The sequence below is a fragment of the Staurois parvus genome, unplaced genomic scaffold (assembly GCF_062004578.1).
Source record: "Staurois parvus isolate SC_StPar_1 unplaced genomic scaffold, SC_StPar_1.0 ptg000791l, whole genome shotgun sequence".
Taxonomy (NCBI): Eukaryota; Metazoa; Chordata; class Amphibia; order Anura; family Ranidae; genus Staurois; species Staurois parvus.
The window spans coordinates 70,001-84,459 of NW_028318587.1; the positions used below are offsets into that span (position 1 = coordinate 70,001).

General features: G+C 46.0%; 1 protein-coding gene across 1 annotated transcript in view; it reads left to right on the forward strand.

Moving 5' to 3' along the window:
* Positions 1-14,459, forward strand: part of SLC4A11 (solute carrier family 4 member 11) — a 154,554-nt gene that overhangs the window by 55,008 nt on the left and 85,087 nt on the right. The window contains exons 8-9 of the mRNA XM_089654704.1: positions 3,743-3,827; positions 9,952-10,077. Of these exons, the coding sequence (XP_089510830.1) occupies positions 3,743-3,827; positions 9,952-10,077 (211 nt within the window). The remainder of the gene's footprint in view (positions 1-3,742; positions 3,828-9,951; positions 10,078-14,459) is intronic.

The following is a 14,459-nucleotide window of genomic DNA, read 5'->3' on the forward strand; positions in this document are numbered from 1 at the left end:
GTGCATTTTCAAATTATTTTTTAATCATGTCCCTGTACAGTATTTATGCCTTTTAAAGTGCACTTTATAAAGAGTTTTGAACAGATAAGACTTTTTTTTTACTTTTTTATGACCTTCGGAACAGATTAATTGGTTTTCATGCATTTACAATTTTTTTTTTTTTTAATCATGTCCCTTTATGCCTTTATAGTGCACCTTATAAAGAGTTTTTTGAACAGTTAAAACTTTTTTTCTGACCTCCGGAATGGATTAATTGGTTTTCAATGCATTTACGAATTAATTTTTAATCATGTCCCTGTAAAGTATTTATGCCTTTTAAAGTGCACTTTATAAAGAGTATTGAACAGATAAAATACTTTTTTGTTGTTTTGTTTTTTGTTTTTTTTTTTTACTTTTTTCTGACCTCTGGAATGGATGAATTGGTTTTCAATGCATTCCTATGGGAAATGTGTTTCCTATGTGTTTCAGTTTACGAATTTTTCCCAATACGAAAAGTCCCGCAGATCGAATTAAGTTCGTATATCGAGGTACGCCTGTTCTTCACCGGTCCTCCTCGGAATCTGCACAGTGTATCAATGCACCATCCACCTTACAAAATCACACCACCACTAGTGCTCCTCAATTCCCCTCCAGGTCATCCACCTTACTCTCAATGAACTGAATATGTGCCTTCTTATACCTCTCCATTGGATCACCTCTTCTCTATCTCTCGTGAACCTCCCCCCGACATTAATCTGTTAATTCTTCCTTTCACTCTGTTTCATTAGTTGGAAAGCCAAATAAAAATGTATTGATAAAAGAAAAAATTGCTTAATTCAGCACGAAAGGCTTGTCCCACACACAGCAGGTAAAACTTCCATCCAGCACAACTCAGGCTTGCAGGGCTAACTTTCAGAGTTCTAGGCACAGTAGAGGCCATAATGTCTTTTTACAGGCAAGCTGACCTAGCAGCTCAAAGTCCACTTATGGAGCCTTCCACACAGCATTCAGGTCTCCTCACCACTGATAGTCATAGCTGAATGCTGTCTGGAAGGCTGAAAGGACAAATGCATCCAATGTGGATTATGCCCTTTAAATCCGCTAAATACATTCCAGGTGCATCAAAACAAAAGGTGCTCAATGTTTTACAGGTTTTTTTTTCTCTTTCAAAACCAGCCACAGCTGGAGTAGGAAAGCCTGTCCCCTGCCAGCAGCTGCAGAATGGGATCCTTTCACTATTGGGGAGGTAGTGGTTCTCGTTTGCAGAGAGGGCTGACAGATCCCCTACCAGAGTCCTCCAGTCGGCGGTGAGCTTTTCTCATTGACTCTGGTTGGAGTGTGTTAGACCTTTAAAATAAGACCTATGCTTCCCCACATATAGCAAAGGTCCTTCTCTGCAGCATGGTGGCAGGGGACAGGCTTTCCAACTCCGACTGTGGCTGCTTTAAAGCTGAGTTCCAGGTACTGATATTTTTGCATCATTCCATTGCTCCAGCATTGTTAAGTATATAAGAACCATAACTGGCTAGTCTCCAAGAAAGCTGGAAGTCACTGTAGCAAGCACCACTACTACATAACCAAAGGGTCGAGTATCTGGCTGCTCATCCCTATATGAATGCATGTACCCAAAGAACCCCCAGTGGGACTTTAACCACTTCCTGTCCGGCCCATGTATATAAACGGCTGGGTGGGAGAAGTGCAGGGGCGGGTGGCTGTTTATAAACGTCCTCCCCGCTCCCTGCTTGTGCGTGCTCCCTGGGAGTGCGCAGCACCGCGATCCGGTGCCCGCTGTGTCCTCCTGACATAGTGGAACACCGATTGTTGTACGGGACCTCTGTGTGAGGTCCTGATCATGTGATCACTGATTGGCCAATCAGTGATCACATGAAGAGTAGTAAGCAAGATGTCACTTCTGACATCATTGCTTACTATGTGTGAAATCTGTGAATGATCACAGAGGTCACATGGTACAAGGCTATTCACAACAGCCTTGTATCATGTGACAAGCTGTGACCAATCACAGCTCTCACAGTATTTCTCAATGGCTGCAACCAATGCAGCCAGAGAGAAGGAGAAATGATTGCTTTTACAGCCTTTATGGGTGTAAAAGCAAGCAGTGTAAAAAAAAAAAAAAATCTTCATCACCCCCCACAAGTAGTACAGACATTGTACTGCTAAAGTGACGGTATGTAAAAAAAAAAAAACCTAATATAAAAAAAAGTAAAAAAAAATTTGAAAAATTAATTTTTGGTTGTAAACTAATTTGTGTTTTTTTTTTTTTTCTAAAAAGATAACTGAATAAATTTTGGCCAAGATTTATGAAGAAAGATTATTTATTTGCAAAATTTTATAAGAAAAACACTTTTTTTTTCAAAATTTTTGCACTTTTTCATTTATATAGCAAAATAATAAAAACCCCAGTGGTGAATAAATACCACCAAAATAAAGTTTAATCTGTCTCAAAAAAATGATAAAAAATTCATATGGGTACAGTGTTGCATGATCGCGCAATTGTCATTCAAAGTGTGATAGCGCTTAAAGCTGAAAATTGGCCTGGACAGGAAGGGGGTTAAAGTGTCCAGACTGGAAGTGGTTAATGCAGCAATGGGAAAAAGACATTTGGTTAAAAAAGATTTTTATCAACTTTATTACATACACATTTCCACTGAAATGTTAAATATTTTATATTACAATGGAAATACGTATGTAATAAAGTTGATAATCTTTTTTAACCAAATATCTTTTTCAATATATGTATGATCCTATTGCTGCATCACTGGGGGTTCTTTGGGTACATGCTACTACTACAGTGCATGTACATGGTACTACTACAGTGACCTCCTATAGCTTCCTGTGCCCAGCATTCTCTGGGGGTGGGGTGGGGGGTAATGATGTCATGATCCCCACCTCATCTAATCAGAGAACGCTTTGCATTCATTGAGAGAATGCAAAGTGTTCTCTGAACGGCATCCATCCCAAACCATCCACCTTCTGTGCTCACTAAGCAGCAGGACAGATGCTTGGCATGGGATCCAGAAGCTAGCAGCGATCATTGTAGCAGTGCTTGCTACAGAGATTTCCAGCTGGACCATTGTAACCAGTGCAAAAATATCCATGCCTGGAATTCAGCTTTGAATTTTGAATGTATTTAGCTAATTGAACTGGGGGGGTTAAGTGGGCTTTATTGCACAACTGGTTCCACTTGTCTGCCTAAAGTTCATCTCTATAGCCTAGCTCCAGGTTCAGGCTGCGAAAAGGTTAATATACAAAAAAAAATTTACATCCCAGTGGAATATGCATCCTAATTTGGGGTTGTGTGCAGGGGCGGACTGACCATTTGGAAACTCGGGCACTGCCCGAGGGCCCGGGGTCAGTAGGGGGCCCCATGAGATGCCCCTGGTACCTTTTTCATAGGCTTTTTTGAGTTTTGACAAGGACACACGGGCCCCATGATCCCCTATTGCCCGGGGGCCCCATGAGTTGTCAGTCCGCCCCTGGTTGTGTGTCTATATAGCAGTGACCTGCAGCTGGGTGGACGTACTGCTCACCCAGACCTGTCACTGAGCAGAGACCTCTGGCTGGGGATGTGCCTGTAATGCAGCGACTTGGCTTTACCTGTCCTGTGTGTCTGCTGTCATATCAGAACATCTGTAATGCTAACCAGGCTTCACCATTGACATGTGACCCCGCCACCCCCCCACGTCTGTGCTTGTGGTCCATTGACGTCTTGACTCTAATCCTGCCATTTCCTTCCTCCTCACAGCTGCACGAGTTCCTCAATGTGGGAAAGGGAATATTCGATGACATAACACGTAGGCTTCCAGTCTACCCTTTGGACTTCACCGACGGTAAGATACCCTCTTCTGTGTAAAACAAAACAAAAAAAAAAAACCTCCACTTTGTGCTTGTCTGGTCCTACATATCTGTGGAGGAGCAGTGTAGTCAACCTAGGGCAGGACTACAGGACAGGATATCATATGTACTCTCCAGCGTCTCAGGATATGCACTGCCAAAAGGGAAGCCAAGGGTACCAGGACAGCGACAACCAAAGGAAATGCTTCAGGGGTGCAGCCCTCCTCAGACGGGGAAATCAGCCACTGGATAGAGAGAAAACAGGCAGCGCACACACCTAGTGCATTATCCAAGGTTTATTGTAGGAGTGAAAGAATAAAAAAACCATACAGACAAAGCATGTATCTAAAAAGCATAGAAAAATGACAATGGCCACAACGGCAGGCAAGGTGTTCCATCTGTCAGTGCGGTCAAACCTCTGATGCGTTTCGGGGACGAATCTCTTTCCTCAGAGCTGATGACCAGCCTCTGATGCAGATGTATGATGAATGGAAAGTAGGAGCCTTGCTGTTGATACCTCAGGACTACAGGACACCCCCCTCTAGGTTATAGAGATGAGGGAGACATGTTCTGTAGTCCTGCCCTAGGTTGATGGTCAGCACAGACAAGGGAGCACAGGAAGTTATCAGCTCACCGGGTGTCTGACAGCAGGTTTTTTTTTGCACCTATTGAACAGGTACAATAAAATGGTTATAAGATATAGTCTATAGACCAGCAAGGCCAGACTGATTTAAAATGATAGACTATTTACAGCCCTGGCCAAAAGTTGTGAGTGACTCAAATATTACTTTTTACAAAGTCTGCTGCCTCAGTTTTTATGATGGCAATTTGCATGTACTCCAGAATGTTATGAAGAGTGATCAGATGAATTGTGATTAATTGCAAAGTCCTTCTTTGCCATGAAATGAACTTAATCCAAAAAAAAAATTTCCACTGCATTGCAGCCCTGCCGCAAAGGACCAGCTGATATTGTCAGTGAGTCTCTCGTTCACACAGGTGTCGGTGTTGATGAGGACAAGGCTGGGGTTCACTCTGTCATGCTGATTGAGTTAGAATAACAAACTGGAAGCGTTAAAAGGAGGGTGGTGTTTGAAATCTTTGTTCTTCCTCTGTTGACCATGGTTACCTGCAAGGAAACAGTCATCATTGGTTGCACAAAAAGGGATTCACATGCAAGGATATTGCTGCTACTAAGATTGCACCTAAATCAACCATTTATCGGATCATCAAGAACTTCAAAGAGAGAGGTTCAATTGTTGTGAAGAAGGCTTCAGGGCACCCAAGAAAGTCCAGCTCCTCAGCCAAGGGAGTGGGCTCATTCACAGAGCCATGAATAAAGAATGCTATTATTATTATTATACAGGATTTATATAGCGCCAACAGTTTGCTCAGCACTTTACAATATAAAGGGAGACAATAGAGTAACAATACAGTTCAATACAAGAGGGTTAGGAGGCCCTGATCCTGGGAGCTTACAATCTAGGAGTACAAAAATATCTTCCGAGGGCAACTTGTCCCAACCATCCATGAACAGTTTGGTGCTGAACAATGCCTTTTCCAGCCTGATGGAGTGCCTTGCCATAAGGCAAAAGTGAGAACTAAGTGCCTTGAGGAACAAAACATCAAAATTTTGGGTACATGGCCAGGAAACTCCCCACACCTTGATCCCATTGAAAACTTGTGGTCAATCCTCAAGAGGCGGGTGAACAAAAAAAAACAAAACTCTGAAGGGTCAACACTGCAAATATTGACTCTTTCCATAAACTTCATGTAATGGTCAATAAAAGTCTTTGACACTTCTGAAATGCTTGTAATTATACTTCAGTATACCATAGTAATATCTGACATAAAGATTTAAAAACACTAAAGCAGACTTTGTGAAAATTAATATTTGTCATTCTCAAAATTTTTCGCCATGGCTGTACATGGGCAACACAGATGCTTGATGAATTGAGAACTCGGAGGCCAAATCAACACCTCAAACCCATTGTTGTGTTGCTTAAACCATTCTTGAACAATTTTTGCAGTGTGGCAAGGCGCAATATCTTGCAGAAAGAGACCACTGCCATCAGTGAATACTATTTCCATAAAGGGATGTACTTGGTCAACAGCAAAGTCTAGGTAGGCGGTATGTGTAAAGTAACATCCAAATGAATGGCAGGACCCAAGGTTTCCAAGCAAACCATTTCCCAAAGCATTACACTACCTCTTCTGGCTTTCCATACTGCATCCTTGTGCCTTCTCTTCCCCAGGTAAGTGATACACACCCAGCCATCCACTTGATCCATCAGATCAGGCCACCGTCTTCCATTGCTTCGTAGTCCAGTTCATTGTAGGCACTCTTGGCTGTGGGCATGGGTCAGCATGGGCACCCTGGCCGGTCTATGACTATACAGCCCCATTCACAACAGACTGCAATGCCCTTTTTTTTTTCCTATTTTCAGCACATCAACTTCAGGGACAACATGTTCACTAGCTGCCTAATATATCCTATGACTTTCAAGTGCCATTGTAATGAGTGTTATGTGTGTAATGAATGTTATTCACTTAACCTGCCAGGGGTCAAAACGTTGTGGCTGATCGGTGTATATTATAATATGATCACTAAAAAAAAAAGAACCGGAGCGGGAAGCTGGGTAACTGTTAGTATTCTAGAAAATCCCTTTAACTGTAGTTCTGGCAAACAAATGAACAAGCTGTAGCCAACTGGTGCTTATAACAGATTGACCCAGTTTTCCTTGTCTCTGTTATATTGTCTTGCACTGTGTGTATAAGAAATGGGTCACACTGCTGTAACTGCAGACAGAATGGCTGTAATAAGCCGACACACAGTTTTCCTCTATACCTGTATCCATTTACTGGATAATAGCACCATTCATCCTCAGCCCTTTAAATCCCTTGATAAGTGGTACAATGAGCTGTGCTCTTTATTTTCTGAGAAGCTCTCAGAATCTTCTACAGCTCTGCCCATTGAGTGCAGCTGCCATTAAGTGATGGATGTTCCATGGGGCCACGACCTGACAAAATGCTGCTCTGTGCTTGTTTACCCCGGGCACCCCTGTTGAACTCCTTTCTGACAAATGTCATTTTAGAAGAGTCACAGGAGTGAGCTTGTCAGCTCCGGAAGCTTTATTTATTACTTATTTTATTAGGCTAAAGCAGGATTTTGTAGTATCAGGAGTGCCCATTTGGAAATTCGTCTGCTTTTTGCCATAAAGAAGTATAGGAGGCCCATATGGAATACTTTCCAAGTGTCTGCATTTCTTTTGTGGCTGGGCTACAGAGAAAAGATGAATAACCGGCATACTGGTAGGATATTTGGCTTCTGACCATTTTTGGTGGAGGTTGGGAGGGTGGCTTTAGCATTCATCTGTAAAATCCTTGGCACATGGAGGCACCTACCGGGACCCAAAGTCATACATGAAAAGTGTAGGGTATCCGCAGCCCTGTAGTACTGGGCATTTGAGAAACTGAATCTGCAACCAACCCCTCTACTACATATTGATGCTGATCTACAGCTCAGTTTTTTAGAGAGAGGATGAAAATTACCCACAGCGTCATGGAAATCTGTCTTTTTGCCATAAAGAAGTATAAGAGGCCCATATGGAATACTTTCCAAGTGTCTGCTTTTCTTTTGTGGCTAGGCTACAGAGAAAAGATGAATAACCTACATACTGGTAGGATATTTGGCTTCTGACCATTTTGGTGGAGGTTGGGAGGGTGGCTTTAGCATTCATCTGTAAAATCCTTGTCACATGGAGGCACCTACCGGGACCCAAAGTCATACATGAAAAGTCTAGGGTATCAGCAGCCCTGTAGTACTGGACATTTGAGAAACTGAATCTGCAACCAACCCCTCTACTACATATTGATGCTGATCTACAGCTCAGTTCTTTCATCTTCTACAGCTCTGCCCGTTGAGTGCAGCTGCCATTAAGTGATGGATGTTCCATGGGGCCACGACCTGACAAAATGCTGCTCTGTGCTTGTTTACCCCGGGCACCCCTGTTGAACTCCTTTCTGACAAATGTCATTTTAGAAGAGTCACAGGAGTGAGCTTGTCAGCTCCGGAAGCTTTATTTATTACTTTATTAGGCTAAAGCAGGATTTTGTAGTATCAGGAGTGCCCATTTGGAAATTAGTCTGCTTTTTGTCATAAAGAAGTATAGGAGGCCTATATGGAATACTTTCCAAGTGTCTGCATTTCTTTTGTGGCTAGGCTACAGAGAAAAGATGAATAACCGGCATACTGGTAGGATATTTGACTTCTGACCATTTTTGGTGGAGGTTGGGAGGGTGGCTTTAGCATTCATCTGTAAAATCCTTGTCACATGGAGGCACCTACCGGGACCCAAAGTCATACATGAAAAGTGTAGGGTATCAGCATCCCTGTAGTATTGGACATTTGAGAAACTGAATCTGCAACCAACCCCTCTACTATATATTGATCTACAGCTCAGTTTTTTTAGAGAGAGGATGAAAATTACCCACAGCGTCATGGGAATTGTCCCCATTATGGCCTCACTCCAGAACAAATGATTAAGAGAAGTATGGCCAAAGCTCTTTTGGTCCTACTCCTCACGTGGGTCACAGGAGTGCATTTGCGTGTGCTATCATTTGACTCAGGATCACCCAACAGCTGGCTGAAGCCTGCTGTCAGCTGGTGTCAGAGTTGCTCCAGGCTCTAGAAGGATCCCGATCATATTGTCAGGATTAACTCGGATGCCTAATTGACAGCTGGCTCCAGCTCTCAGCTTACTGCTAAAAGCCAAAGCCGGCTGCACCAGCCCCTCTCTAGCCTGGTGCTCCAGTGAGGGCTGGAGAGGCAGAGCAAGGAACGGTGACTGATAGTCGGTGACTGATAATCCATGATCATGTGATCTCTCAGTTTTTGTGCTTAGAGCCGGCGGAGGACAGCTGCAGCAGCACGGTGATGCTGCAGCATAGCGGTGAGTATGTATGTTTGTTTTTTATTTAGTAATCCAAAACGTCTTTAAATATGCACTAGTTATTTGGAGGCATAGGACACCATACATTTTTCATACACAGGGTAATGTCTTTTTTGTTTTCTGCATTAATTGTAGATGATGTTATATGACCATGATAACTATGAAGAGTACATTTCTTGTTTTTATGGTTTTGGAAGCTTTAAAGTTAATCTTTCAGCCATTGTAAATTTTGCTAAAGAGCAAACACCACCAAAGGTGTGTCTTCTTGGTGACCTCTAAACCCGATTTCACTAGGCTATTAAGGCCATCTTCCATAATTTAAGATCTAGTCCTCACCAGTGCATTGTGCCTTGTCCAAGAGCCTTCACCATGGACAAAGGGGAATGTAGGTGGGTGAGTTTGGCCTCTAAAATCATTGAAAGTATAACCTTTAGTAACCAAGTAAAATTGGAATGAGAAGAAGGCAAAGTCATGGAGCCTTTCTTTTAGACAAGTGCAAATAGGCATTGTGTGGTGCCAGCTCTTGGGCAAGACTTTTCTACATTCATAAGAAACCAGTAATACAAGAAATGTACGATGTACAGAGTAAACTTTAAATTAAATCTGTCAGTCTTTGTAAACCTTGCCTAAGAGCAAACTCCACCAAAGGTGTGTCTTCTAGGTGCCCTCTAAACCTGATTTCACTGAGCTATTAAGGCCAAACTTTCATGATCGATGTATAAATCCTCACTAATGCATCATTCCACTGTCCAATGAGAGCTTCTCTGTGGCTAAAAAGAGCCTGAAATTGGACAAGGGAAATGTAGGTGAGAGGAGTGAAAATCTAATCTTGAGTAACCAAGTGAAACTGGAATCAAAAGGGCACATAGACAGGCGTTTTTGGCAGACAAGTGTAAATAGACATTGGGGTTGATTTACTAAAACTGTAGAGTGCAAAATTTGGCGCAGCTGTGCATGGTAGCTAATGGGCTTCTAACTTCAGCTGGTTCAATCAAACTTTGACAATAAAACCTGGAAGCTGATTGATTTCTATGCAGTGCTGCTCCAGATTTTGCACCCTCCAGTTTTAGTAAATCAACCCCATTGCAAGGCTTTTACACAGTGAATAAGAAGCAGTGCTCCTTGTTTTACCTAGTAACCACACTCGATATTAATCTCTCCTTCCTGACAGGTATTCTCGGCAATAACAAGGCCATCGGAAAGTACATCACAACTATGATTTTCTTGTACTTTGCATGCCTGCTGCCCTCAATCGCCTTTGGCTCTTTGAATGATGAAAACACTAAAGGGGTGATTGGTAAGATTTTCTTTGAAGATCATTTGTTTTGCAACTATCAACTTGGAAGAGGATAACCAGGTGGGTAGCAGCGCAGTGGCCTAAGGCGGCAGCGCTACTTACTTATCCGCCAGTGAGACCAGTGGCCGAGCTAACCTCTCTGGCCAAAACATTGCTTAAAAAAAATCAAACCTGCAGCTGGCTTCTTGCCTGGGTTCTGAGCAGCTCCACTTCTAGTCCTGTAGCGGATAGCGTATCTTCACCATTGTTGAGGTTGACATCAATTCGAGAACCTTGTTCAAATTTCATATAGTTTGCTAGCTGTTATGGTATCGGTGGCTAGGGTACACCTTCAATATCGACAGGTTAATTCATGCTGTGAAAAATGTGTCTCCGAATCCAGGCAAGCAGAGGAGCGGTATTTGGTTCTGTAAATGAAAGATGAGCGTTTGCTTGGCCACAGGTCTCGAGGTTGTTGAGTGAGTCTCACTGCTGCTTCTTCCCCAACAGTGCAGATCCCTCCATCATTAAGGAGTCATGGAACCTTCCATTCCTTAATGCTTGAGGGATCAGCATTCAACTTTTCTCTCTGGGACAAAAGGGTGGAATGGGATTCTGGTGGGAAAATGTGCATCACCATCCATCATTCATATTCGTGTTCTTACATTGTCAGTCACAATTTATCAATCATTATCAGTTGTGGACAAATATAGACTCCAGGTGCTAGTCAGTGAAATAGGAGCTAGCAGGCAATAGGAGATATACACTATATGTATGGTCAAATGTTTGTGGACACCTAGCCATCATTTTTTTACTTTTATGGTCAAAAATGTTTTCTAAATTATTGAGTTTTGGTTTTTCCAACAAAAGCAATATGCAAAGTTATTTTCGACCATTCCGTTCTTTGGCCAACAGTTTGGGGAAGGTCCTCTTCTGCTGAAGAACAACTCTGTCCCTGTGCAAAGTCCATAAAGACATGATTTGATGAGTTTGTGGAAAGGCTTCCCAGAAGAGTGAAGGCTTAAAGGAGGGCCATCGCCAGTTTAACGCACATTGTTTTGGAACTGGTTGCTCAAGATGCACATAGAGGTGTAATGGTCAGGTGTCCACAGACTTTGTCCATGTAGTGTAGTTTCTAAATATTTTAGATGCATTAATTACTCGGCTTCTGAGTTTTGGACATTGCTATATTATTTATACAAAGTCATACAAAACAAAAACCAGGTCTTGTCCATACCAACTAGCAAGTATTAGTTTTTTCTTGTTACAATAGAATGAATGCTTACATCTGATTGGTTGCCACTAGTTTTTCTGGGATTGGGTTGAATTATGTTACCATCTTCCAGGCAACTCTTGGCCAGAAACCAGTACGTGTGAGCCAGTGGCCATTTGCTAATCAACTGGAGAATATACTGTATGTTGGCAAAAGCTTGGAGACACTTGACCATCATACCTCTTTGAGCTTGTTGAACATCCCATTCCAAACCATGGGCATTAATATAGAGTTGACCTGCCCTTGCAGCTAGAACACTCTCCACTTTTTTGGAAAGGCTTTTTATAGCTTTAGTCTCCAACGATACCAACGATGGGGCACTATTCCACTGTTACCAACAATGGGGCACTATTCCTCCCACTGTTACCAACGATGGGGCACTATTCCTCCCACTGATACCAACGATGGGGCACTATTCCTCCCACTGACACCAACGATGGGGCACTATTCCTCCCACTGACACCAACGATGGGGCACTATTCCTCCCACTGACGCCAACGATGGGGCACTATTCCTCCCACTGACGCCAACGATGGGGCACTATTCCTCCCACTGACGCCAACGATGGGGCACTATTCCTCCCACTGACGCCAACGATGGGGCACTATTCCTCCCACTGACGCCAACGATGGGGCACTATTCCTCCCACTGACGCCAACGATGGGGCACTATTCCTCCCACTGACGCCAACGATGGGGCACTATTCCTCCCACTGACGCCAACGATGGGGCACTATTCCTCCCACTGACGCCAACGATGGGGCACTATTCCTCCCACTGACGCCAACGATGGGGCACTATTCCTCCCACTGACGCCAACGATGGGGCACTATTCCTCCCACTGACGCCAACGATGGGGCACTATTCCTCCCACTGACGCCAACGATGGGGCACTATTCCTCCCACTGACGCCAACGATGGGGCACTATTCCTCCCACTGACGCCAACGATGGGGCACTATTCCTCCCACTGACGCCAACGATGGGGCACTATTCCTCCCACTGACGCCAACGATGGGGCACTATTCCTCCCACTGACGCCAACGATGGGGCACTATTCCTCCCACTGACGCCAACGATGGGGCACTATTCCTCCCACTGACGCCAACGATGGGGCACTATTCCTCCCACTGACGCCAACGATGGGGCACTATTCCTCCCACTGACGCCAACGATGGGGCACTATTCCTCCCACTGACGCCAACGATGGGGCACTATTCCTCCCACTGACGCCAACGATGGGGCACTATTCCTCCCACTGACGCCAACGATGGGGCACTATTCCTCCCACTGACGCCAACGATGGGGCACTATTCCTCCCACTGACGCCAACGATGGGGCACTATTCCTCCCACTGACGCCAACGATGGGGCACTATTCCTCCCACTGACGCCAACGATGGGGCACTATTCCTCCCACTGACGCCAACGATGGGGCACTATTCCTCCCACTGACGCCAACGATGGGGCACTATTCCTCCCACTGACGCCAACGATGGGGCACTATTCCTCCCACTGACGCCAACGATGGGGCACTATTCCTCCCACTGACGCCAACGATGGGGCACTATTCCTCCCACTGACGCCAACGATGGGGCACTATTCCTCCCACTGACGCCAACGATGGGGCACTATTCCTCCCACTGACGCCAACGATGGGGCACTATTCCTCCCACTGACGCCAACGATGGGGCACTATTCCTCCCACTGACGCCAACGATGGGGCACTATTCCTCCCACTGACGCCAACGATGGGGCACTATTCCTCCCACTGACGCCAACGATGGGGCACTATTCCTCCCACTGACGCCAACGATGGGGCACTATTCCTCCCACTGACGCCAACGATGGGGCACTATTCCTCCCACTGACGCCAACGATGGGGCACTATTCCTCCCACTGACGCCAACGATGGGGCACTATTCCTCCCACTGACGCCAACGATGGGGCACTATTCCTCCCACTGACGCCAACGATGGGGCACTATTCCTCCCACTGACGCCAACGATGGGGCACTATTCCTCCCACTGACGCCAACGATGGGGCACTATTCCTCCCACTGACGCCAACGATGGGGCACTATTCCTCCCACTGACGCCAACGATGGGGCACTATTCCTCCCACTGACGCCAACGATGGGGCACTATTCCTCCCACTGACGCCAACGATGGGGCACTATTCCTCCCACTGACGCCAACGATGGGGCACTATTCCTCCCACTGACGCCAACGATGGGGCACTATTCCTCCCACTGACGCCAACGATGGGGCACTATTCCTCCCACTGACGCCAACGATGGGGCACTATTCCTCCCACTGACGCCAACCATGGGGCACTATTCCTCCCACTGAGGCCAACCATGGGGCCCTATTCCTCCCACTGAGGCCAACCATGGGGCCCTATTCCTCCCACTGAGGCCAACGACGGGGCCCTATTCCTCCCACTGAGGCCAACGACGGGGCCCTATTCCTCCCACTGAGGCCAACGACGGGGCCCTATTCCTCCCACTGAGGCCAACGACGGGGCCCTATTCCTCCCACTGAGGCCAACGACGGGGCCCTATTCCTCCCACTGAGGCCAACGACGGGGCCCTATTCCTCCCACTGAGGCCAACGACGGGGCCCTATTCCTCCCACTGAGGCCAACGACGGGGCCCTATTCCTCCCACTGAGGCCAACGACGGGGCCCTATTCCTCCCACTGAGGCCAACGACGGGGCCCTATTCCTCCCACTGAGGCCAACGACGGGGCCCTATTCCTCCCACTGAGGCCAACGACGGGGCCCTATTCCTCCCACTGAGGCCAACGACGGGGCCCTATTCCTCCCACTGAGGCCAACGACGGGGCCCTATTCCTCCCACTGAGGCCAACGACGGGGCCCTATTCCTCCCACTGAGGCCAACGACGGGGCCCTATTCCTCCCACTGAGGCCAACGACGGGGCCCTATTCCTCCCACTGAGGCCAACGACGGGGCCCTATTCCTCCCACTGAGGCCAACGACGGGGCCCTATTCCTCCCACTGAGGCCAACGACGGGGCCCTATTCCTCCCACTGAGGCCAACGACGGGGCCCTATTCCTCCCACTGAGGCCAACGACGGGGCCCTATTCCTCCCACTGAGGCCAACGACGGGG